We start from the raw sequence: 24,444 nt of genomic DNA on the forward strand, positions 1-24,444 counted from the left end.
TGCTGGACACTGCTGGGGGCTCGGCCCAACACACAGGGGGTCTCTGGCTTCCAATACACACAGCCAGGGCATTTTGGGCTTCTTGTCAACCAACACTCCCAACTTCTTCTCCTTCTTCTCCTCAGGGCTGCTGTTGTAGCTGTAGATGTGCCTGGGAATGCAGTTGAAGCATACATACCGATATATGTGTGTATATACACATACACAAACATATATACATATTATACATATTTATATATGCATATACACACATACATACATGCATATATACCTACATACATACATACATACATATATATATATATATATATATATATGCATACATACACTCACTCATATAATTTCCAAAGCTATTTTCTTTGAGCAGAGATACAGTTATATGAAAATTTGCATTATTCTTTCATCACTGATACATAATCAAGGTCAAAAGTAGTCACTCTTTTTATCATTCAATTTCAAGGCTTTGATAAATACTTTGCAGCCTTACAGGACAGCTTGCCTTGACTGAATTCCCAGCTGAGTGTCATGACATCTCCAAAAATGTTCCCAGAGTCGCATGTCATTCACCTGAGAAAAGATGTCTGTGGGAATGATTGCCACCTGTGAAAAAGATTCCTACTGAGTCACTTTTGGAGAAAGAAAAAGTTGACAAATCAGCATGCAACTTTTTTATCACACAGATCCTGTTTTAATGTATCCCTACTTGCTCAGACATCCTCTTATCTGCCAAGGAACTGTTCAGGTTTTGGGGGTCCCACTTCCTACTTTTTATGACGGCTTTTCCTGCCTCTGAGTCAAGCATATAATCTTTCTCTTTCTGGGACTGTGTGGACTTCTAACCAGAGCACAGCTGTGCAATTCCCCCAGAGGATGTACACCCATGTTCTGTGTCAATGTCTGGCTGGGAACATCTGCTGTCCTGGCACTGGCTGGGTCTCAGGGTGTGGAGCTGCAGCAGTCATGTCACCCCCAGGTTAACTGATCCAGCATGTTATATTGTCCCCCCAAATCCTGAGCTTGCTGAATTGCTGTTACAAAATTATCCAGAAGTTCCTTCAAAATACTTTAGTTGGGAAGGCAGGGAAAGTAGCTAAAAAGAGTAGGTGCAGTCTTGCCTGTTAAATGTGGAAGGAAAGGACAGTATGGAGTTTCCTGCTTGTTTTGAAAACTAGAGAAGTACAGCACATCTCACAAACGTCACTCTCTCCTTTACCCATCCTCCCAGGTATTTTCATAGCAGTCCTTGCAGGGCTGGCTTTAGCTTGGCTCCACAGAGCTGCCTTGGAGAGCAGCTCTGGATGATTGTTCAGGCAGTGGGAAGTGGCCATGGCAAGAGCAGAGCCCTGAGAGAGCCCAGTGACCCAGCTCTGCACCTGCTGCTGGCAGCACTGCAGGTGAAGGCTGAGACTGATGTGGGCAGTCAGAAGCCAACAGAGAGAAGCAACCTTGCTGTGACAGAAGTTCCTCCACACTGCATTTACTGCCTGCTTTGAAACAACTTGAGCAAAGCACAGTGGTGATGTCCCAGATACAGAATATATTCCACAAAAAGCAGAGGAGTCCTTAGCAGGAGGCAAGGCACTCCTGATGCCCTGGTAATCCCTGCTGAGTACACGAGGGCTGTTTCATAACCTGCTAGCAGGCTCTATGCAGAAGGACAGCAAGGGTATAGAGGACATTACTGAGTAGGGCTGTGAGGTTCATCAAGGACAAAGAGAATCCCAGGAGGGCCCTAATGCAATATATACATAAATAGAGCTGCTGGACTGAGCTTTCCCCCAAGCTGCTCCTGGGATTTGCTTCAGATCAAGCCACTTTGGACATTCAGATACCATCCCCAGGGACACTTATACGTCTGCAGCAGGATTATCAGCCTGTCCTTGCCCAGGATCACTTCTCAAAACTATTTTAAATAACATCACAGACACAGACTTAGCTTCTTTAAGAAAGGTGATATACCTTCTCACATGGCTTATAGATATTCATTAAGAAAGTACCATCCACCTATCCACATATCTTTGATTCTCCACTAGGTTTGTGGAATACTATTTCCCTTTACAAATGCTGTTTTGCTCAATATGTTTATTTATCACTGTGTCCTTGAATTCTAATAATTATTAGCTTCTCCTTATTCTTAGTAGTGGTATTAGGTCTACTGGGCCACCATTCCCTGAAATACTTTTCAAAAATTAGCATTTTACTAGATAACTTCCAGATCTCCAAAAGCAAGGCAGCTTTAGTAAGAGCTCACACACCACAGCTAATATTCCAGATGTTACATCTCCATGCTTTTAGGGAAACCTTGGTAAGTACCCTCTGGTCTTGGCCACTTGTAACTGACTATTTGTGCTATTTGGCAACTGGCAGGATGTATAATCCTCATCATTTAATTAGCTGAAAATATCTGCCATGGAAGTCAAGCCATTTTCATCTCAACACAGGTTTTTTTTCTGCTGCTACTAGATAAAATCCCAAATAAGCAGTATCATTTGCTTTTGTGCAAGGTGACAGTACAGATATGAGATCAGCTGTAAGTGGGAGCAAATAATAGGTATTATTTCAATTGCTTCTGCCTCTACTTCTGTTTCTGCTACCAGAACAGCTTGGATTGAAAAAAAAAAAAAAGGTTTTTGTTGGCTTCACAATGGCAAGGTACAAATAATAGCCTGCTAATGAATTGTTTTCAGTTTGGTTGCCTCAAAAAGGGCATAAGAAAGAAGAAGATCTGACATTTAAGGTGAAATAGCCCTGTAGTCCCAAGGGTAATAAATAGTTCTTGTCAGTAGCTTGTACAGAATATGGATTGGTGCCAACTTTGCAACTGCTGAAACAACCTGAAGATGTGATCATGCTACTGGTTTATGCTGGGGGAAGGAAAAAGGAAAATTTAGGGCAGACATCCCCTTTCCCCTAAAATATACAGAATATATCATTAACTATTTTACAGTGTTCAACAGTTAGCTGAAAGATATCTTCAATGCCCATCTTTAGTATTATAACAGAAGCTTTTCTAGGCTGGGGGTAAGTGACAGCTGGGAAAAAAAAAGCTTGCAAATATATTTTTAGAAAGGAATCTCTCAAAGATTGTCATTAATTCTCTTTGGCCTTGGTGCAGTGTCAAACTCATGTTCAGTGATGCAGAAATCAGCATGAAATACCATACACTTTGACAAGTTTAGGCTTTCTGGTCCCTTTACATAAATTAATATTTGCGCTTTCATTAGAGAAGAATATCATTTAAAGACAGGCTCAAAAGATCAAAGTACATATTTTCAAACCTCAATGCATTTTTTTTTTATAAAATGCAGGAGCATTTGCTGAGGACAAAAATTTGTTTGAAGGTATACATCTCTCCAGTTTTTCTGGCAACACTGATCATTTGAGCCTAAAAGTCATCATGCCATCATAACCTGAGAAGAGCTGTGGAGGAATTCTTGCTCTTTGTCCATGGAATAGGAGACTGAACACCAGAAAGCTTTCAATAAAGCAGGACACCAAATTAAACTGTGGGGTTTCCATGGCAATAAATCTCAGTGACTCATGTGACAGTAATGCACTTTGGGAATGGCATCTGTTCTCCACCTTTTCTCCAAAACCAGTCCCCTCCAGCTTTGCAAACACATCATTTACATCCCAGGGAAGAGGATTTATCCTGTAAATGAGTACTAATAATGCTTAATATAGAGTATCTCTGTGGTTTTCAGAGACCTGCATGAGCAGTAAAGGATAAAATCCAGACTTACAGAATTGCTAATGCAGATTAATGATCTTAAAGGCCAGGCAACTTTGAATCAGATGTAATGGCAGGCTCCTACATGGAGGCTAAATCCACAAAAGAATTACATTTTCAGAAGCTTTTTGAATTGATGGGGGACAACAAGAAGATAGTTATCCCTCTTTCCCTTTCAGTCTATCTGGTAACAACAATAACCTGTTAAGGTGGAGTGATAAAAGGTTTGAAAGGTGACGGTATCAGGAACAAATATGTATGTCCCTGAAGGCCTAGGGAAAGGCGGTTGGGTAAGAAATATGAGAATAGCTATATTAATTTAGACCAAAATCTGTCCCCAAAGTGTCAGATAGTTGCAGATACAGCAGCTTGCCTGTCAGTGGTTTGGGCACCTAGTATGGAAGCCTTGCTTCCCTGACCACTTGTACTGGGGAAATTATCTCCTCATGAGCATCCACTGGAAAAGCTTCTGGGTAACTGTCATAGGATCAAATCTATTTAGTGCTAGAACAGGTGTGGTGTGTGCCCTGAGTCTTGACAGAAGCACAGCATAGAGAAAACAAACACTCTGCCGTGCAAAAAGAGCAAAGAATTTGTTAGATAACCAAATGAACAAATCTGCCGGGTTGTGCTTGGCATGCTATCTAGCCTTTCAGCTCCCAAGACAGGCTGACATTTATGTATCCTATAGTATGACAATGCCAGAATTATGTGAACTCCTGAAGGTGTTTGTGATTGACCAACATTAGCAAATAGGAGAATTTATAGAATTCCAGGAATATCAATTTGCAGAAACCATGCAGATGAATCTGCTGGTACAACACATGTTTAGAGACTGACACATTAAATGTGTGGTCCTTTCCTTGACAGATAAATTGCTGTAAAAAACTCCATGCTTATGCTTTTTATAAATTCATATCTATGTGTGTGTGTATATATATATATATATATGCATTAAGTATTGTGAGTAATAAAATAATAATCAAGATAGACAATAGACCAATCACATTAATATATTATATATATCTGCATATGCACTACCTCTAAAACTTACCTGGCACCTGCCTGGTGTGTTTGCCTGAATTGACTTAAAATGTGCTTTCCACAAATCTTCCCGTTACATAATGTTTTCTGAGCCTTTACAAGCAACACATTTGGTTAATTGTTTTTTCAACCTTAAATAAACTTTACAGATTCAGCTTGTCTAACTAAAAGAGAAAATTTTTACTTGGCTACAAGAGAAATTTTCTGCATTTTATTTTCCCCAAGAAGGCATTATTCCCCCATTCATACAATGTGAAGCAAGGCAGATATTGAGACCCCTGAGCTTTTTAGCTTCTCAGTGCCTTACTGAGATGCTCCCAAAAGAGGATGCTCAAGGACATACCTACAGCCTTTCCCTGTCTTTGGACTTGTTCTTACAAGATAAGGACCAGTTGGATGGTTACAAAGAGGGTCACTCTCCTTCGGGAGCAACACTGATGTCCACTCATCCAGGAACTTGGGAACCATCTTAAAAGACATTTATGCTCTAGAAACCAAAGAGAATAAGCAAATATGGTTCTTCTTACCTAGAAAGCATTCCTCCTCAGATTGCTCCTGAATCTGTCCATTGCTCCATAGCACCCTGTGTAAGGAGGGTACCCCAAAGCACAAGTTCCCTTCCCACATCCTCTCAGGATCTCCAGATTAGAGTTTCTGCAGGACCCGAATGGCAGTGACCCTGGGCCACAAGAGATGCTGAGAAATGCTGGAAAAACCTGCTTACGCTTTGAAAACCACATAATCCCTCAAAAGGACAATTTTCTAAATTGACAGATGTCAAAATGATTCTGAATATGCAGGGGATGTGCCATTGTAAAGGATTAGTTCTTCACTATATACTGTTTTATTGGTTTTTACTCAGAAGAAAATGTAAAATCCCTTTAACTACAAAAGAATTAGGTGAGTCAAATATGAAAAACCAGGTAGTCTCTGACAAAGAGTAATGATGGTTCCATTATAGTTAAGCTTAGGCTAAAGATGCAGATAATTAAAATTAAAATATAAGTGCACATACTAAATAATGAAGAACATAGTCTAATACAGATGTGGGGGACCCAAACCAGATCTTGAGGCTGTTAAAATGTAGAAGTGCCTGCAATTCTGCTGTTGCAACTAAATTTAAAAGCTAATTTAAATGTTTGATATGCAGAAATTGACAGAATAAAAATACTATAATAACATTATCTCCACATCTGAATGGTGTCATTGTTGAGAACGTCTGTGCTCACACTTCAGACTGGAAAAGATGTCAATGACTCTGATTTAAAAAAAATAAATAAAAGCATTGAAAAACATTCTAGAAAGGACTCAAAAAAACAAGAGGAAAGGCCTAAATAGGATTCCTCTCAACACTGCAGGAATCCATTTTCTATTGAAGAATCCAGTACAGATGCCTTTGCTTCCTCGAGTAACTAAATCATGGGCACCCTGAAGATAATCCAAAACAAACAGCCGAGGAGAACTGTGTAAATGCACCAAGGATGTTCCCCAGACCGAGCCAATGTGAAGCAATGACAATGCACCTGACAATCCATCCCTTCCCACAGAAGGAACTGGGTCATTCCACAAAAAGGTGGTTAGATTTCATGACCTCTGAAGTTTAAATAATTTTCTGTTGAAAGTTTCTTCTGCCTGAAAATAAAGAAAAATGCAGTAATGATGACAAATCTACTTTGTCACCGCATCTCCTGTACAAAATTATCTTGTGATAAGAGTATTTTCCAAAGATGTGAGAGACCCTCAAGACTGTTACTTTTTACACTTTCAAATGCCTTCACCAAGCAGTCTGACCAGGTTTGCTGCACACCACCTCCTCCCTTACCATTTGTCAGGCAGGTTTGTGTCCCAGTATGTTCTCAATTATTCCTCCCTTTCTTCCTGTCCCTTGCAGTGACAAAACCAGTCCTTAAACAGTAAATCTTAAAGGAGCAGCCACTCTCCTTCCACCTTCCTTTACACAGCAACTTACATTCATTCTGGTTTGACATCCAGCCTGCTCCATGACAGCCTCTGCAGGACAGTGGAGTGGCACAGGCACCTTCCTGCAGGCTGAGACCTCGAGCATGCCTTGCAAACCCACAGGCCAGGAATGCAAGTCTCTCTTGTGGTCCATTAGCTGGCAGTTGTCTCACTCTGTCCAAAGACTGAGGCTGGCTTCAGGCTTGTCAGCACTCCACACAATGGTATAAAAAATTCGCCTCAATAAAAATTTCTTCTTATCTAGCAGCATGTGTAGACAAACAGGAGGATAGGAGGGCATCCATTGATATTACATCCTTCAAGAAGTAATTGTGCACAATTAGAAAAATCCCATCCTGCTGATTTAAGGCAAACCCTTGCAGTACAGACCCAAGTGTTGCCTTATTTGGCCTTATCAGAGCTGTCTTTGGGTTCCTCCATCCTGGCACATATCAGTGTGAAAAGGAGAGGTCAGTGCAGCTGACTTCATAGAGCCTTAAACCAATCCTGTCTCTGAGTAATTAGCAGAGAGATCAGAGCTACAACACGTTTACAACTAAAGAGTAAATTATTATTGACCAAAAATAGAGCGCTGGAGTGCTGTGTGGGCAGGAGGTAACGTATAAAGAGCTGCAGCTGAAGGAGACTTTGTGATTTGTTACCTCAGCATCTCACGGTAAGTGCCACCCCCTCGCTTCATGCTCTGACCATGGCATCTCCAGAGCTCCCCAAAAAGGTGGAATACGAAGGGGCATCTTCTTCTCATTCCCCACCTCTAACATTCCAGGTCATGCTTTACATGCAAAGTCAAGGTTGTACCACCCAAACCACTCCAATGTGGAGAAGAAGCAGGAGAGTCACAGCATGCCAGTCCTTGGAAGGGCCTTCTACCAACTTTGCTACCTCCAAGTCCTGTGAAAGGCACAGGAAGACTAACCCTGAAGGGAGTTGAAATTGGCTGGGATTATATAAGTAAAGTAGCTAATTTTTTCCTGGACATTAGATTTGTTTCAAGCAGCTCACAGTAATGTGGGAAGGAATGCAATACTCTGTGGAATTTTGCTCTAGATCAGGAGTTTTAGGGCACTGTGTGCAGTTCAGCTATCTGGAGAGGCTACAAAGGTGTAGGAATGTTTGATATGGCATATGCTCAGGACAATGGACTGGTTTTGATGTAACTCTCTCTGTCCTTTCTTTAACTATTCCACACAGGTTCTGAAAACAGATTTCCTCGTGGGCTCTCTGAAGGTAGGGGTAATAACACTTACCTTTGCTACTTGATCCTGAGCAATAAGTAAAGCTCACCCAGACAATGGAAAAGGCAAGTACAAAAGACAGTAGAACCAGGATCACTGGGAAGGATATATGGTATTTTAATTGATATGAGTAATAGTCACAGTTCTTGGCAGGAATACTCCATGTATGCAGAAAGAAAAGTTACAGATGCTCAAACTTAGTCAAGAGGGCATGATAGAGACAGCAACAGCTTTTTTGTGGTGTAACCTTGAATTCTGGGATTTATAGATTATTAAAATTCATGCCCTGCCATCTGCACAGCTGCTGGAAGCCTGAGGTTGTGTTCACAGAGGAGACTTAAAGTAATATTCAAGCGTTAGTTTCCTCTGCGGCAAAGTCTAGAAAATTATTTACTGACTTTGGTTTATCACACAGGCACTGAAACTCAAACAAAGTTCAGAATGATCTGGTCTCCTGCCTGAGAGGAAGATTTGTTCATGCCCAAAGAGTAACCTTTTCAGAGAACTTGTGTGCACCAGTCCCTTCTAGGTTTCCTGGGGAAGGTTAGTGACTTAGTGTGCAGCGGGGCGCAGAAGGAACCTTCCACACATCTGCCTTCTATCCTAAAACCAAAAAGTGCTCACTGAAACTGGAGCTGAAAGGGATGGAAGAACAGATTATTCTCCTAGAGGATGCCACCTTCTCTGCTCAGGAATGTGTAAAGATCTAAAATTTACACTATTTCCTATCAAAGACATTCAGCAGTTTAACAGACTGTGCCCCTTGAGGAATTTTCTGATATGTCTTTTCTGATGTTCGGCTTCACTTTTTCATGGACACTCTGAAATACCTTCTCTCTTTCTTTCCTATTGCTTCTCTTGAGCCCCTCAGACACAAGATCACACAGGCACAAGCTCTGGGCTCTGTATAGGCAGAATACTACTTTCAAAGTAAGCTGAAGGTTATGGGTTTTGTGCTTTTGAAACTCCTGGCTGTTAAAAGCTCTTGCGTGAGGCAGCCCCTCAAAGTCCTGCAAGGGTGCAGATCCACAGCAGATGGCTCTTGCTGAGAGAGATCAGCACTTCTACAACATGTCCAGAGAAGCATTACAAATGCCTTCTTAGTCCTTTCATCATTTTCTTGCACATAAAACCATTCTATTTTGACTGTTTCAGTATTCTGATGCCTTGGATGCACAAATCTTAGTTTTTCAGTTCTGTCCTTTTCTATTCTTTACTCTTCACAGTGCATCCAGACAACATATGAAGGAGCAGGAATTTAGAAATTTATTATTTTTTTTTCTAGCCTGTATATTAGCCTGCCTGGGGAAGAACATTCTGTTTATGCTCGCTCCTGCCTACATTATTTCTACTTGTGCTATTTCCAGATGCTCATGAATTACCCATGACAGTTCCTTCAACCATAGCAAGCATTTATTTGTGTTGAAGATTTTTTACTAGATATTTCAAAAAAATGCAAAATAAAACTGACCATAAATCAGTTTTCTGAAATATTTCTACTAGATAAATCCTTAACAAAATCTGGTACATATGAATTGTCTTTTAATGATTCATAACTATTATTAGTCTATATAATATGTTCAAAATATAATAGATTCAAGCTATAATTGAGATTCTTTGAAATGTTATGTCACATACTTATTTACCTAAATAGTATGTTATTTAGCTAATAATATGTTCTTAATTATTACCTGTAATGTACAAGATATTCCTTTATTGGCCAATTTTGCAACATAATTGGAAAAGATGTTTTCAATTTGCTTCACACAACAAACAGGTTTGGCTTAAGATAGGTGATGATTAACATTCACAATTTGTTCCAGTGCTTGGTATAGACAGAAATTAGCTGAAGTTCCCCTGCTTGTTATTAAAACATCAAAACCAGAGTGTGTTAAACATACCTCCACCTGGAAATCACATGTGAGAGCTACTCTACATGACTCACAGAGCTTACCTTTGCCTAAATTTTTAGATGTCAAATGACTTCATCTCAACATGTATGTGGCTTTGAGAAGGATGTGGCTGTGCAGCTCTGTGAACAGCAGATGAAGATAGAGCAGGACCAGGTTTTGAAGACTTGTAGTTTGATATTCTCTTTGCCCTCACTTGGGCACTGTTTAAGGGGGATGTCTTCAAAGACAATCTGTCTACAAAAGGAACTTTCTTTATTAGCACTTCTTCAGTGGATAATTAAAATTGAGTCAGAAGTTGAGTGCCTTATTAATCCTTTTCTTCCTACTAGTCACTGAACATGACCACTATGGGGATAAATGTAAATTACAACTTTAATAAAGCAAAGACTTTCTGCAACTTTTCTGCGTTCCTCCAGAGCAACTGCAGACATGAGTTCAGATGCAGAGATGGCAATCTTTGGAGAAGCTGCTCCCTATTTACGAAAGCCAGAGAAGGAAAGAATTGAAGCCCAGAATCGCCCATTTGATGCCAAGTCAGCCTGTTTTGTAGTAGATGACAAGCAAATGTATGTGAAAGGTACCATACAGAGCAAAGATGGTGGCAAAGTCACCGTTAAAAAATATGATGACACAGTAAGTCATACCATTGTTACTCCTATGTGATCATCCAGTTCAGGCAGTTCCCTGTTTCACATTTCTCCTGTTGTTCCCTTATCTTTTTTTTGCTAGACTGTGACTGTAAAGGATGATGAAGTCTTTCCCATGAACCCTCCCAAATTTGATAAAATCGAGGACATGGCCATGATGACCCACCTCCACGAACCCGCCGTGCTGTACAACCTCAAAGAGCGTTACGCAGCCTGGATGATCTACGTAAGTGGCAGCAGCAGCTTCCTTTGGGCAGCCTCAGCAAGTGCTGGGCCAGGCTCAGGGGAAGCCAACGTGCTGTGTCCCTTCCTCACAGACCTACTCGGGTCTCTTCTGCGTCACTGTCAACCCCTACAAGTGGCTGCCCGTGTACAACCCCGAGGTGGTCACTGGCTACCGCGGCAAGAAGCGCCAGGAGGCCCCTCCACACATCTTCTCCATCTCTGACAACGCCTATCAGTTCATGCTGACTGGTGAGTTACTTGGCAGGAGTGGAAAACACTGATATATGTAGGGCTGGCTATTTGGTCAAGGAATTTTAGGTTCTCAGTGGTCCCATACAGCAAAATGCAAGATCAGACCGTGAACATCTTAATGGTCTCTGAGTTGTCAGATAATGAAGGAAAAGCAGTAGCTGGCTCTATGGCTTTGTGCCCCCTCTCTTTGTAAGGAATTTAAAGGATTGGTAAAGGAGAAACACAGCCTATTATAATTGATTATAGTTAAACAGTATTTAAGCCAAGGTCTACACATAAAACAAAAAAAATAGTAAGTGGGAAACCTTGTAAAGAGTCACTGCTTGAAGTTAAATCTCTGTCTGTACAGAAAAAAAAAGTCCAGGTGCATGCTAATATGTATTAATACATCCTTTATTTCTTCTTGTAAGAAAGTGATAAATACTGATAAAATACAGTTCTTTCTCTTGAAGTCAGTTAGTTGTGTCTGATGCCCTCCACATCTCATTTGAACATCTCTTTCTGTGATTCTGTTTTCAGATCGTCACAACCAGTCGATCCTTATCACGTGAGTATGTTTTGGTATGAGTGACAAAGCTGACAGAAGTGATGATATTTCTTGTAATAATTCATATTTTTGTTTCAACAGTGGAGAATCCGGTGCAGGGAAGACTGTGAACACAAAGCGTGTCATCCAGTACTTTGCAACAATTGCAGTCACTGGTGAGAAGAAGAAGGATCCACAGCCCGGCAAAATGCAGGTATGACATCAGCTGCCCCTTCTCCACGCTGTGCCTGCTGAGGGGAAAGTACCAATGTGTATTTTGGGGTTGCAGGACTATCTAAAGGCAGAGAGTGTTGTGCAGCTAAGACAGTCAGGATGCACAACACAAGCACATCTATGCTCATCTACCCCTGATGCCCAGCCTCAAATCTGCTGAACTCTTACTTATAAAATCATTTTATCAATGTAGGAAAGCCTCCATTTACACAGGAGTGTTTTTTTGAGGGAGGGGAAGATCAAGTTAGCAGCTTTCTCCGTGCTGGCTGTCCATCTATGTACCTATTCATCAGTGTCCTTTGAGATCCACAGCACCTGAGTACTGCATGGGAAAAGAGAGCACTCAGCTCCAGGGGCACGTGGCTGTGCCATTCCTGGTCCTTGGCTCATTCCTGCTGACAGGGAAGTGCAGGAGCTCTGGACTGCAGAATGGCTGTGCTGAAGCATCATTGCAATTGCATCAGGCAGTAGTTTCCACTGGCTGGTTTTTCTGTCTGTGGTCAACAGAACAGCCCAAATGGACAGCATGGGAAAAGGGCTGGATTTGGGACAGCTGGGACCACTTGCCTGACAGCCAGAAAGTAACCTCAGAAAAGATCCTTGCAGAAAAGAAAATGCATTCCCCGATGTCCCTTTGCTGAGCAGCACAGCTGTTGCAATCTGAGCCCACTGGTGCATTTGCAAGGCACAGGCTTCATTCCCCAGCACAGAGCAAGCAACAAACATCCTGATGGCACAAGTGTGTGCCACCACAGCCCGTGAGATGCTCATCAAAGCGTGTGACATGTGTCAGCATGTTATTTGAGTACCCAAGGGCATAGTGGAGCTTAAGGAGATTCCAAGGCTGAATGTTCTTTCCCTCAGAGGCAGGTGTCTGTGATTGATGGGTTATCATGGACAAGGCAAGTTCATCACAGGCACTCTTTTCATCAGCACCATGTTAGAATCTCCTGGGCTCAGCTTTCATCAGCTGCTCACTATGCCAGGACTGATCTCAGAAAAGCTTCAAGACAGCTGAGACATGTACAGACCATGTGTGATAGAAAGAAAATCACCTGGCTCTCAGACTGACAGTAATCTGTTCTGCCCTCTTCTGAGAATTCACAGAATACTCTATTTTTTAAGCATTCCTATCTCTATGACAACTGCATGTTCCTCTTTATAGGAACATTAAATGAAGTAGGTTATGGTTCTGTGTAGCCAGTGGCAGATACAAGCTGAAATCAGATGCCAGGCAGGTACAGGAATAAGGGAATAAGGGAAGTGTGTAACAGCATTTCCCTCAAATATGGTTTTGGCCTCCAGCACTTTGTCACCCAGCCTGTAGACAGGATTCCAGAACGAACTTGTGTAAAGAATTCCCATCTTCTTCCACACTGTTACCCACATACAGTGCTCCTGTTTTAGTTCCTTGATTCCAGCTGTGCACTCAAAGGAGGTTTGGTGTTGGTGAAGTTAGCTGCACTGAGACACAAATCCTATCCTCTCCTCTCCTCTCCTCTCCTCTCCTCTCCTCTCCTCTCCGAACCTCTCCGAACCTCTCCGAACCTCTCCGAACCTCTCCTCTCCGAACCTCTCCTCTCCTCTCCTCTCCTCTCCTCTCCGAACCTCTCCGAACCTCTCCGAACCTCTCCGAACCTCTCCGAACCTCGAGTCTCCTCTCCTCTCACATTATTCTATAGATTTAGGATATTTTATTTTTAAGAAAGATATAGAGCATCCTACGCTACGGCGTTGCTTTAATTTTAAAGGTCCCTCTTCACAGTGGACTAACAAAAACTAATTTAAACCTGCTGTGCCATCTGCAGACAGCGCTGGGAACGGCAGTGCCTCTCCCCTCAAGGCTGCCCTGAGCACTGCACACACCGAGATGCAGTAACCAAAACAGCACTGCTCACCTTTCATCTGATGTAAACCAAGTTATCTTTCTCTTTTTCTTAATATTGGTTTTCCATCTGTCTTGGAAATTATCTCTGGCAACATTCTCATGCCCTGATTCTGTAGGATCACTCATGACTTTGCTAGAGTCATCAGTGACTCTGCTTCCTGGACTGTATTGCACCGAAAAGGAGAGACATAATGTCACAGAAGCTTTTTTCCTTCCATATTTTTGCAGTTACCAACAGATATGACACAGTATCAAAACTTTACATGTTGAACATTCCTTCTGCAGTACTGCAGCAGGACCAAAGGAAAAAAAAAACAAACAAAAGAAAATAAAAATCATGAAAGGCTGCAGGAATATTCATTGTTTGAATGCAACTGCAAAATGTTACATTTTCCCTTGGTAGGTGTTTCCTACCCAAGTCTGTACCTGTTGTGGGCTTGAGCAACCTTCAAAACAATTTCCAGAATTCTCCTATTTTCTTTAGCTGTCAAGGCTTTTGTGAACAGGATTGCAGAAACGCCTCTCACAGAGGTTTCAAAAGCCCTGAACTCCACTGCAGTGACTTTGTATGTGATACCAAACATGAACAAGAAGCGAGCAAAACACAGATGTGTCTTTCAGCTCTCTGCCCTTTGAAACCAGCAGCAATATCCATGAGTGTTGGCTGATGAGTGATTAAGAACTCTGTTAATTTTTAGGTTTAAATCAAGTGTGATATGTAAAAATTCTTTGTAATATCCCTTTTGCAATATTTGTTATTTACTAAGAAGTGATTAAGGAGCATTTTCTCCTGTGACTAGGGAACTCTGGAGGATCAGATCATCCAGGCCAACCCACTGCTGGAGGCCTTTGGCAATGCTAAGACCGTGAGGAATGACAACTCCTCACGCTTTGTGAGTTCATTTCAGATTTGTTGGAATGAAGATATTTAATGCAAGTCTCATACATTGATTGTCATAACCAATGGTGTGGTCTGCACTGCTTGATAGGGAAAATTCATCCGGATCCACTTTGGACCAACTGGCAAGCTGGCCTCTGCAGATATCGAAACCTGTGAGTTGGAGCAAGTCAGTGCAAGCAGAATTTATGTGTTTGCAACCTCAAATTTATCAGGAGACTAACAGCACCTCACTTTTGGTTAGATCTCCTGGAGAAATCCAGAGTCACTTTTCAGCTGTCCAGCGAAAGGAGCTATCACATTTTTTACCAGATAATGTCCAACAAGAAGCCGGAGCTCATCGGTGAGTGCCAGCAGTGCTGGGCTTGGCTCAGTGGGTGCTTTCTGTTCCCACTGTGACCTGCCCCAGTGCCACTAAAGGTCACCCACACACCTGCAGATCTGCTCCTTATCTCCACCAACCCCTATGACTTCCTCTATGTGAGCCAAGGAGAAGTCACGGTTGCCAGCATCGATGACAGCGAGGAGCTGCTGGCGACAGATGTAAGTAGAGCAGAGCAGAGCAGAGCAAAACAGCCCTGCAGCAGCCCTGCAGCCATCCCTGCAGCCAGCCCTGCAGCCAGCCCTGCAGCCATCCCTGCAGCAGCCCTGCAGCAGCCCTGCAGCCATCCCTGCAGCCATCCCTGCAGCCAGCCCTGCAGCCAGCCCTGCAGCAGCCCTGCAGCAGCCCTGCAGCCAGCCCTGCAGCAGCCCTGCAGCAGCCCTGCAGCCAGCCCTGCAGCAGCCCTGCAGCAGCCCTGCAGCCAGCCCTGCAGCCAGCCCAGCTGCAGCCAGGGGTCCTGGGCAGCCAGGCCCAGCACTGGGCTCTGCTGCTCGGTGCCACACAACCGGGATGCTGCTGGACACCCTCAGCACAGGCAGGGATAGAAACCCCACCTGCCTCTTGGGTTTCAGCTTTTGTGCTCTCCCAACTTGCCTGTTGCCTCTGCAGAATGCTGTGGACATCCTGGGCTTCAGCCCTGATGAGAAGGTGGGGATCTACAAGCTGACAGGGGCTGTCATGCACTATGGGAACATGAAATTCAAGCAGAAGCAGCGTGAGGAGCAGGCGGAGCCTGATGGCACTGAAGGTAGGGCTGCTTGCAGAGTTTGCTTCTGAACTGCGCCATCAGAGAGTCAGCAACAACACCCCACAGAGAGCCCAACACTTTGAGAATTATTTTCCTTTGGAGAAACTAATTTTTTTAAAGATTGTTTCAAGTTTCACAAAGCCAGGGATTTAATTTATGCTCTACAAGGAAACAGAAAGACATAAAACTTAAGCATTGCTGCAGTCTTTCAGACACGGACACAGGATTCTGTAGCAGATGAGACATTGCCTTTAGAGCAAGGAAATATTCTCCATGAGACTGGAGAGGAGCTTCTCTTGATAATAAATGCATTTGATTTGTGCTAAAAGTAGGCTCCTTGTAACAGAAACTTCCCAGAGGACCAGGACAATTTTCTTTGTCTCTACTGTGCTCATTTGCTGTTTCTGATCCTAGTGGCTGACAAGGCTGGCTACCTGATGGGTCTGAATTCTGCTGATTTGCTCAAGGCTTTATGCTATCCCAGGGTGAAAGTTGGGAATGAATATGTAACTAAAGGGCAAAATGTCCAACAGGTACATAAACAGCTCATCAGCTTTTCAATTTCTTCAGAGTGTTCTTTCAGCTTTAACTCAACATCTGTTACTGCCATGGCTGTGCTCCTTACAGGTATACAATTCTGTGGGTGCATTGGCTAAATCAGTCTATGAGAAGATGTTCCTGTGGATGGTTGTTCGCATCAACCAACAGCTGGACACAAAACAGCCCAGACAGCATTTCATCGGTGTCCTGGACATTGCTGGCTTTGAGATCTTTGATGTGAGTTATTGTAGGTTATTGCCCACTGAGGGCTGGCTGAAATTAATTGGAATTTTTCTCGTATTTTGAATTTGCAGTTCAACAGCCTGGAGCAGCTGTGCATCAACTTCACCAATGAGAAACTGCAACAGTTCTTCAACCACCACATGTTCGTGCTGGAGCAGGAGGAGTACAAGAAGGAGGGGATTGAATGGGAGTTCATTGACTTTGGCATGGACCTGGCTGCCTGCATTGAGCTCATTGAGAAGGTGGAAAAAAATCTTTACATTGTAGAGAGTACATTTCTTTTATGATAATTTATTTTAGTTCAGTTGTTCTTGATAAAATGATGCATTACTATTGAATTACCTTCTCACATAAAAATAGGCAGCTTACAAAATCAAAGCTTTTGGAACAACAGGTTGTCTCTGCACAAACAATGGTTTCCTGAACAATGTGGCTGGGGTGGAAGGGAGAATGCCTACACAATGTTAAATTGATGATTTTAACAACGGCCTTTAAACAGTGAGTGAACAGTGAGGAGCAGTAATGGCTCCCCTCCCCACCACTTACGTACTTTGTGTATTCATATTTCTCCCAGCCCATGGGCATCTTCTCCATCCTGGAAGAGGAGTGCATGTTCCCCAAGGCAACTGACACCTCTTTCAAGAACAAGCTCTATGACCAGCACCTGGGCAAGTGCAGCAGCTTCCAGAAGCCCAAGCCTGGCAAAGGCAAGGCTGAAGCTCACTTCTCCCTGGTGCACTACGCTGGCACAGTGGACTACAACATCTCTGGCTGGCTTGACAAGAACAAGGACCCTCTGAATGAAACTGTTGTGGGGTTGTACCAGAAATCATCCTTGAAGCTGCTGTCCTTCCTTTTTTCTAACTATTCTGGTGCAGAAACAGGTAAGTGCTTTTTCAGTGATGGCCAATAAGGCAAAAATCAACTGAAGCCTCCTTCTGCTTCTCCTCTCAGTGGCAGAGTCAAGGCTACCAGCCCCTAAGGTGACCTCATTCTTGTGTGCATCCAGATATGCCAAAACTAAGACACCAGCACGTAGAACTGTTGGAAACACCACATTTATGTGCTGCAGAGAAGTAAAGCACAGCAAGTCCAATCCCAAGTGACAGGAGGTGCACACTTCCTGACTGTTGTGAATCATCTACATGCTTACTCAGCCACTAGACAGGGGCCAAATAAATGTGCAAAGTGCAAGGATTTTAGTCTTTGTAGACAGAGTTTTGTTTCTTATGGGGAACTGGAAGAACTAAAAGAAGACCATGGAACAATTTCATATCCAGCTGAGCAGTCCTGGTGTTGTGACGAAAAAAGAGACAGAGAATAAATTTAGAAGTCCTCTATAAGTCTTTATTTAATTGGCTTCACAGTATAGCAACTATGGAAAGACACTGAGCTTGGACTTGTATTCCTGAGACTAAAATTTGCTTCCTGCCATAACTCAGAATAGAACTGTATTCTTCACCTGCAGTACTGGATTAGGAGCTTTTTCTATAGAAGACTTCCCTGCACTGATAAATGGATGCATGGTGCTGAGTCACATTTTTGGGGTCATTCCCTGATTAAAAAAAAATGTAAATGGGGTTTGTGTAACAATGAAAGCAATATGTAACCAGTAGCACAGAGTGCACTGCGAGGAAACTTAGGTCAGGCCACACTGTTCCATACCAGCAACCTAAATCTTGCATTTGAGATCAAATGTCCCACACACTGATCAACAGCTACCTAGCAGCAGTTCACTTAACTCTCAGGGAGCAGTGTTTAAAATGAAGTCTTTTATTGGTCCATGGCCAAAGGAAGAGGAGGCCTACAAAATGTATTGCATATTCTAACTGTTCACCTCCCATCTACTTCTCCCAAGGTGATAGTGCTGGTGGTGGTGGCAAGAAGGGTGCTAAGAAGAAGGGGGGCTCTTTCCAGACAGTGTCTGCTGTGTTCAGGGTATGTGAATTTCTTTTTACATGAGCCATGCTGCCACGAAATGATCTGAGGGCTGGAACACCTACCCTATAAAAACAGCTGAGAGAGTTAGGGTTGCTCACCCAGAGGAAGAGAAGATTCCAGGCACGCCTTATTCTGGTTTTTCAATCTGTAAAAGGGGGCTTATCAGAAAGCCAGAAAAATACTTTTTACCAGGGCCTGTAGTGACAGAACAAAAGGCAATGATTTTAAACTGGAAGAGGGTAGATTTAAATTGGAAATAAGAAAAATAATTTTTCACTCTGAGGCTGGGGAGGCCCTGGCACAGGTGGCCTGGCTGTGGTTGCCCAATCCCTGGGAAGTGTTCATGGCCAGGCTGGACAGGGCTTGGAGCAACCTGGGACAGTGGAATTGGGACAGGGATGCTGGGCTTGATGAACTTCAAAGGGCTCCTTCAAATCAAACCATTCTGTGATTCTATATTTCCCTGAATTTAAATAAGAATGCAAAAGCTTTGTAGCTTGAAGCTGAAACCCTTGTTTCATTCTGCCCCAGGAAAACCTGAACAAGTTGATGACTAACCTGAGAAGCACCCATCCTCACTTTGTGCGTTGCCTGATTCCTAACGAGACCAAGACACCTGGTAAGTCCACCCTTATATTCTGAAGACATGGGACTGACAGGAATTAAGGAATTAATTCTGGAAGCCTGTTAAGCTTCCACATCAACTTCCCAAATAGCTCCCTCTGCACGTCAAGTCCTTTTGGGGGTTGGCCTGCAAGACAGTAACAAAGGGAACTTTTTTGTGTAGTCTACTGTGACCAAAAAAAATTGAGTATTACATGGTCCACAACAGTTACCCATCTTTGCTTAATGTGTGTACAGAACTAAAGGTGATAAAGATGGGTTTGATTACAGCTGATAAAATTGTCTGTTGTGGGTAACAGCATTAGAAAATCCCTTGCCTGGATGGCACAGTGCCACCTTTGCCTACATCCAGTGAGGAGGCTGATGCTGTTGAAGATTTTTCAGTTGGTATCGTAAAATACCACCCTGACATTTTTTTGGGAAATGTGGCCTAATGCCTTCTCACAAGCACTGCTAGCCCTTGCATTCTTAGTAAAGCTCACTGATGCAACTCTCCATAACTTTAATGAACTGAAGGCATGGTCTGTCAGCACTTCCTGCATCTTTAATCGAGAGCTGCTTGAATAAAAAAATAAAAAAAAAAAAATTAAAATAAAAAGAGATAATTCTGAAATGCTAATCCATATGAAGGTTCCTTGGGATAAAAATGGAATCATGATGGATGTATTTTGTTCAAGGTGCAATGGACCATTACCTGGTGATGCATCAGCTGCGGTGCAATGGGGTTCTAGAAGGCATCCGGATTTGCAGGAAGGGGTTTCCAAGCAGGATCCTTTATGCAGACTTTAAACAACGGTGGGTCCTCAGTTATTACTCACTGCCTGTTAGGAAAGGGCCTCAGTAGCACAGAGCTCAGGTGACATTCTGGTGACACCATGGAGAGACACTTTCCCAGATTAGTGGCATTGGAGGGAACCAAGTCATTAATTGTTTGGAGGTCACTCCAGTTTTTCCCCCTCTGACCAGACCAGAGATTTCTCAACACATCAGAACCAGCATAATTTCTAAACTGAAGCCAATGCCTGATGATTCAGAGATGCAGAACACTTGCAGTGTAATAACTAAGGTGCCATTAAGGAATATTCTTTGAAGTCTTCCAGTGTACAGATACAAAGTCAATCCACATGAGCCTCCTCACAGCACTCTGTCTCTGGCCTGTATCCTGTGCCTTTTCTTATTCATCTTTAAAATGGAGACAACTAAACTGGTTCATGTGGGCTCAGTTGCCACAGAGTGCTCAATCAGAACTGTCTGCTGTTCTAGTGAAATGTATAGTTATAGCTAAATGTTATAGTTGTTATAGTTAAATGTAGCCTCCTCCATGCTGCACTGGTGTGAAAAAGACCCAAGATGTCTCTGAAAATGTCCTGCAGCCTGGTGTTCAGTAAGGGATTAGCTGGTCTCAATTGTCAAATTTTAATCTGAAATGACAGTTGAAGGAATCCATCCATAATGGCCATGGCCTAGAACCACAAAGTGCTTTAGGAATGATAATGGAAGCCAAAAATAGAGAATAAAATCACTGCACTACTATCACTGTTGTGATTTTACATATTCTTTTTCAAGGTAGACTTGAGAATAAGAAGTCCAGTGTACAGTCACACATCCCCACTGATGTATCTGAAGAAACCCTTTTAGAAGGATTAGATGGTCCAATGACATAGGATAACCTTAATCATTTAGCTGCCTTGCAAACTGCTAAGACTGCTGTTAGCATTTCCAGGTTAATACCAGGTCATTTTCAATCCACTCAAGCATCCAGTGGTACAACTTGTAGAGACTGAGCTGTTCAAGATCTGCATTCCCTTTGGAATATAGCTGATCTTTGTCTTTTTAATTGAAGTTTTAATTAATCTTCAACTCTAATTTGAGTGGCATTCCTCTGATCAATGAAACAAGCTGAGAAGAGGCTGACAAGTTTTGTTCTTCCTATTTCCTGGACCTGCAGAGACTCCAGTATGTGCCATAGTTTTGTATGTGACAGCACACTGTGTTGCTACACAACCAACAGATTCCTCTAAAGAGTGGATGTGTCCCCTTTTCATCATGTTTTGTTCAACCAAACAACACTGTCTATGTTCAGATGACACATTCAGCTGCTTTCTGACAGTTCAGTGTTCCTGTATTTCATGATATACAATGAATCCTATTTTACTCACCCTCTTTGCAACCAGTTTTTGCCACCTGTCTCACCACAGGTACAAGATCCTTAATGCCTCAGCCATTCCAGAAGGCCAATTCATTGACAGCAAAAAGGCTTCAGAAAAGCTTCTGTCCTCCATTGATGTTGACCACAACCAGTATAAATTTGGCCACACCAAGGTAAAGTCCTTGTGGAAGAGTAGGTATAATTAAGCAAAATATTTTGTTTGTTGAAAGTATTTTTTGCATAAATCAGCCTTCATGATGATTATAAACAGAGCACACCACTAGCAAGGAGGAGTGCAGACAATTTGTGTGGTTCTTGTGTGAGGGGCAGCCCTGGGAACACCATAGTACCTCAGTGACCCAGCCTCACTGCAACTAGATTTTCTGCTGCTTCTTTCTCATGGCCAGTTGAACATATTTGTATCAGTGCAGGTTAGATGGGCTCAGACAAGTTTGGATAGTCCTGATATTCAGGGGATTTAAGCACACAAAGTCTGTCTGGAATACCCAAAGCAGTGTTAAGTGAGAGATTGTTCTGTGGTCAGCACAACCCAGAGAGTGCTATCACTGCACACAAAACCATTGCCTACATTACTGAACAGACACAGAATCACAGAATGGGTTGGGTTGGAAGGGACCTTAAAGATAATCTGGTTCCAACCCCCAACCATGGGCAGGGACACCTTCCATTATCCCAGGTTGCTCCAAGCCCTGTCCAACCTGGCCTTGGACACTTCCAGAGATGAGCTAAAATTTCCATAAACTACACTGGAGCAGACATCAAATAACACTGCAATAATACAATTAGATCATACACAGAGTGACTTGTCATGAGTCACAGGAACACTGAGGATTTGAATACTGACAGAAAATTTTTCTAGATCTTAAACCTTTCCCCTCCAGGCATTTTTCTTAAACTACCTTGTACTACCCTGCATCAGCTGTCAATGGCCATGTTTCTGCCTAAGCCTCAAGCTGTTTGACCCTTTTTTATGCTCTAGGTCTTCTTCAAGGCAGGTCTCCTGGGACTCCTTGAAGAGATGAGAGATGAGAAGCTTGTGAGCCTCATCACTTGTACACAAGCTATGTGCAGAGGGTACCTCATGAGAACTGAGTTTAAGAAGATGAATGAAAGAAGGTAATGTAAGAAAACACCAGCAACTGCACTGTGTCAGACCAAAGGTCCATCAATGTAATATATTGTCCCAGGCAAAAAGCTGTCCTTGGGAAAGAGCCTTAGAAATCACTGGGGAGCAGAGCAAGTACAAACAATCAGCTTCCTCCTGACAGTCTCACAAATTCTGGCAGCAGCTGTATAGCAATGGGACCACGCAGAATATGATAATTGGTATTTAACAAGGAACCTTTTCTCCAAGAATACACTCATTGTTTTCAGCCTTGAAAGAATCTTGTGACAGAGACAGCCAGCTGAACAAGGGCTAAGGTTTTGCTATCATCAAATGGATCACATTGATTTTGTTAAGGAATGACATATAATCACTCTCTGCTCTCCCTGTCTTTAATTTCCTTCCCTGGCTCCATCATCTAAGATGAACAATCCTAGCTTGTACAGAGAAGTACTCATACTTTCAACTATTCCACATCCCCTTCAGCTTTTCATTCATCCCCTTTGAGATGGGATGAATCATTCAAAATTCAGACTTCAGGAGTGACAACACTGGACAAGACAAGCAAACTTCCTTGCATGTTGTTGACAGGTGAAAGTTTTAGGGGGAGCAAGACTTGCATAAATGTACAGGACACTCTGCCAAACAATTGTTTTATTTGTAATACTCTGCAGCTCAGGTGTTTCCTGAGCCAGACATAGTTTCTAAGAATTAATAACTCTCCCTGGATTTCTCTGCAAGGAATTGTCTAATGTCCCTTTGAACTATGGGCATTAACAATATCCTTCTGCATTCAATTTCATTAAAATGTTTCCTTATTTTTTCAGTTTCAGTCTTAATAATTTCTAATATAGTATTTGCTATTTGAGTGACTCAAAAAGCATCAAAATGGTTTTGTCAATTACCACAATTGACATTAACTGCCAGATTTGTAGCCTTAGCAGCAGTACTTCAACAATATCAGTTTTCACTCTGGTATTTACCTGAGCACTTGCATTTTCCTTGAGACTGAGGGAAGTCTTAGAGATTCCCAGTCAACACACCAGAGAAGTCTGTCTGTTTTGTAATATTTCTCCCTTGTATATTCAGACAATGGATATTATTCAAGCTACTGAACCAGCCCTTCTGCAGTAAGGCCCTAGAAATGACTCTTTAATAAAAGCAAGGGAGGAGAGGGAAAAAAAGTCTCTTGCAAAAGTTCTTGGGTAAATGCAGATGCTGTGTGGCAAATAATCAGAGCATGTTTTCAGCTCTTACCAGTCTCATAAATTGGTTTCCTGTTTTTTCAGAGAGTCTATTTATATCATCCAGTACAACATTCGTGCATTCATGAATGTCAAACACTGGCCATGGATGAAGCTGTACTTCAAGATCAAGCCCTTGCTGAAGAGTGCAGAGTCTGAGAAGGAGATGGCCAACATGAAGGAAGAGTTTGAGAAAACCAAGGAAGAGCTTGCAAAGTCTGAGGCAAAGCGGAAGGAGCTGGAGGAGAAAATGGTGGCCTTGGTGCAGGAGAAAAATGACCTGCAGCTCCAGGTTCAGTCTGTGAGTAAGCTCCGTTTTCAGATTCACCCCACCTCCTCTTACTCTGCTGCTCTTTTTCTCCTCTTTTCCATTGTCCTCTATAAACAGACATGGAATGGGGACAAAGCCTCCACTGCTTTGTGTCTGGTCTTGTCCCTTACACCTAAGCAAGGTGCAAAGCCTATACCAAACATTAACACCAGTAAGAATGCAGGAAGCTCCAGCGCTGTCACCAGTGGAAGAATCAGACATTTCACAGTGCCTATAATGTGCTCCTCACTGTGGTGTCTGTTTCTGGATGAAATGTAGGCTGTTTCCACATCTGCTGCCATTATAATACAGAGCCAGGGCAGGGCTGCTTTTCTGTCAGAGGCAGGACTGAGACTGTGGGAACTGCTTTTCTCTGGAATACAGCCAGAGACTGAAATTGCACCTGCCGGGTTCTAAAAGGTAATAAAATATTACATGGCCAAGAGCAGTCTAGTGCAAGTGGACTTGTCACTTGTTGCCATGTGCTTTCAAATCAGTTTAGTTTTAAAAAAATTGTATTGTTTCACTCACCAAGGGTCTTAACTGCTTTTTGTCATTTTTATGA

General features: G+C 42.5%; 1 protein-coding gene across 1 annotated transcript in view; it reads left to right on the forward strand.

Moving 5' to 3' along the window:
- Positions 1–10,331: 10,331 nt before the first annotated feature.
- The window catches only part of LOC111937206 (myosin-4-like), a 28,150-nt gene continuing 14,037 nt past the window's right edge, over positions 10,332–24,444 (forward strand). Inside the window, exons 1-20 of the mRNA XM_086857766.1 lie at positions 10,332–10,535; positions 10,632–10,775; positions 10,867–11,023; positions 11,546–11,573; positions 11,655–11,766; positions 14,475–14,567; positions 14,664–14,727; positions 14,817–14,915; positions 15,012–15,115; positions 15,564–15,702; positions 16,117–16,235; positions 16,330–16,479; positions 16,557–16,727; positions 17,060–17,373; positions 18,351–18,423; positions 18,958–19,045; positions 19,728–19,845; positions 21,249–21,372; positions 22,200–22,336; positions 23,615–23,870. Of these exons, the coding sequence (XP_086713892.1) occupies positions 10,332–10,535; positions 10,632–10,775; positions 10,867–11,023; positions 11,546–11,573; positions 11,655–11,766; positions 14,475–14,567; positions 14,664–14,727; positions 14,817–14,915; positions 15,012–15,115; positions 15,564–15,702; positions 16,117–16,235; positions 16,330–16,479; positions 16,557–16,727; positions 17,060–17,373; positions 18,351–18,423; positions 18,958–19,045; positions 19,728–19,845; positions 21,249–21,372; positions 22,200–22,336; positions 23,615–23,870 (2,694 nt within the window). The remainder of the gene's footprint in view (positions 10,536–10,631; positions 10,776–10,866; positions 11,024–11,545; positions 11,574–11,654; positions 11,767–14,474; positions 14,568–14,663; positions 14,728–14,816; positions 14,916–15,011; positions 15,116–15,563; positions 15,703–16,116; positions 16,236–16,329; positions 16,480–16,556; positions 16,728–17,059; positions 17,374–18,350; positions 18,424–18,957; positions 19,046–19,727; positions 19,846–21,248; positions 21,373–22,199; positions 22,337–23,614; positions 23,871–24,444) is intronic.

This window comes from Cyanistes caeruleus, chromosome 19 (assembly GCF_971803275.1).
Source record: "Cyanistes caeruleus chromosome 19, bCyaCae1.hap1.1, whole genome shotgun sequence".
Classification (NCBI taxonomy): domain Eukaryota; kingdom Metazoa; phylum Chordata; class Aves; order Passeriformes; family Paridae; genus Cyanistes; species Cyanistes caeruleus.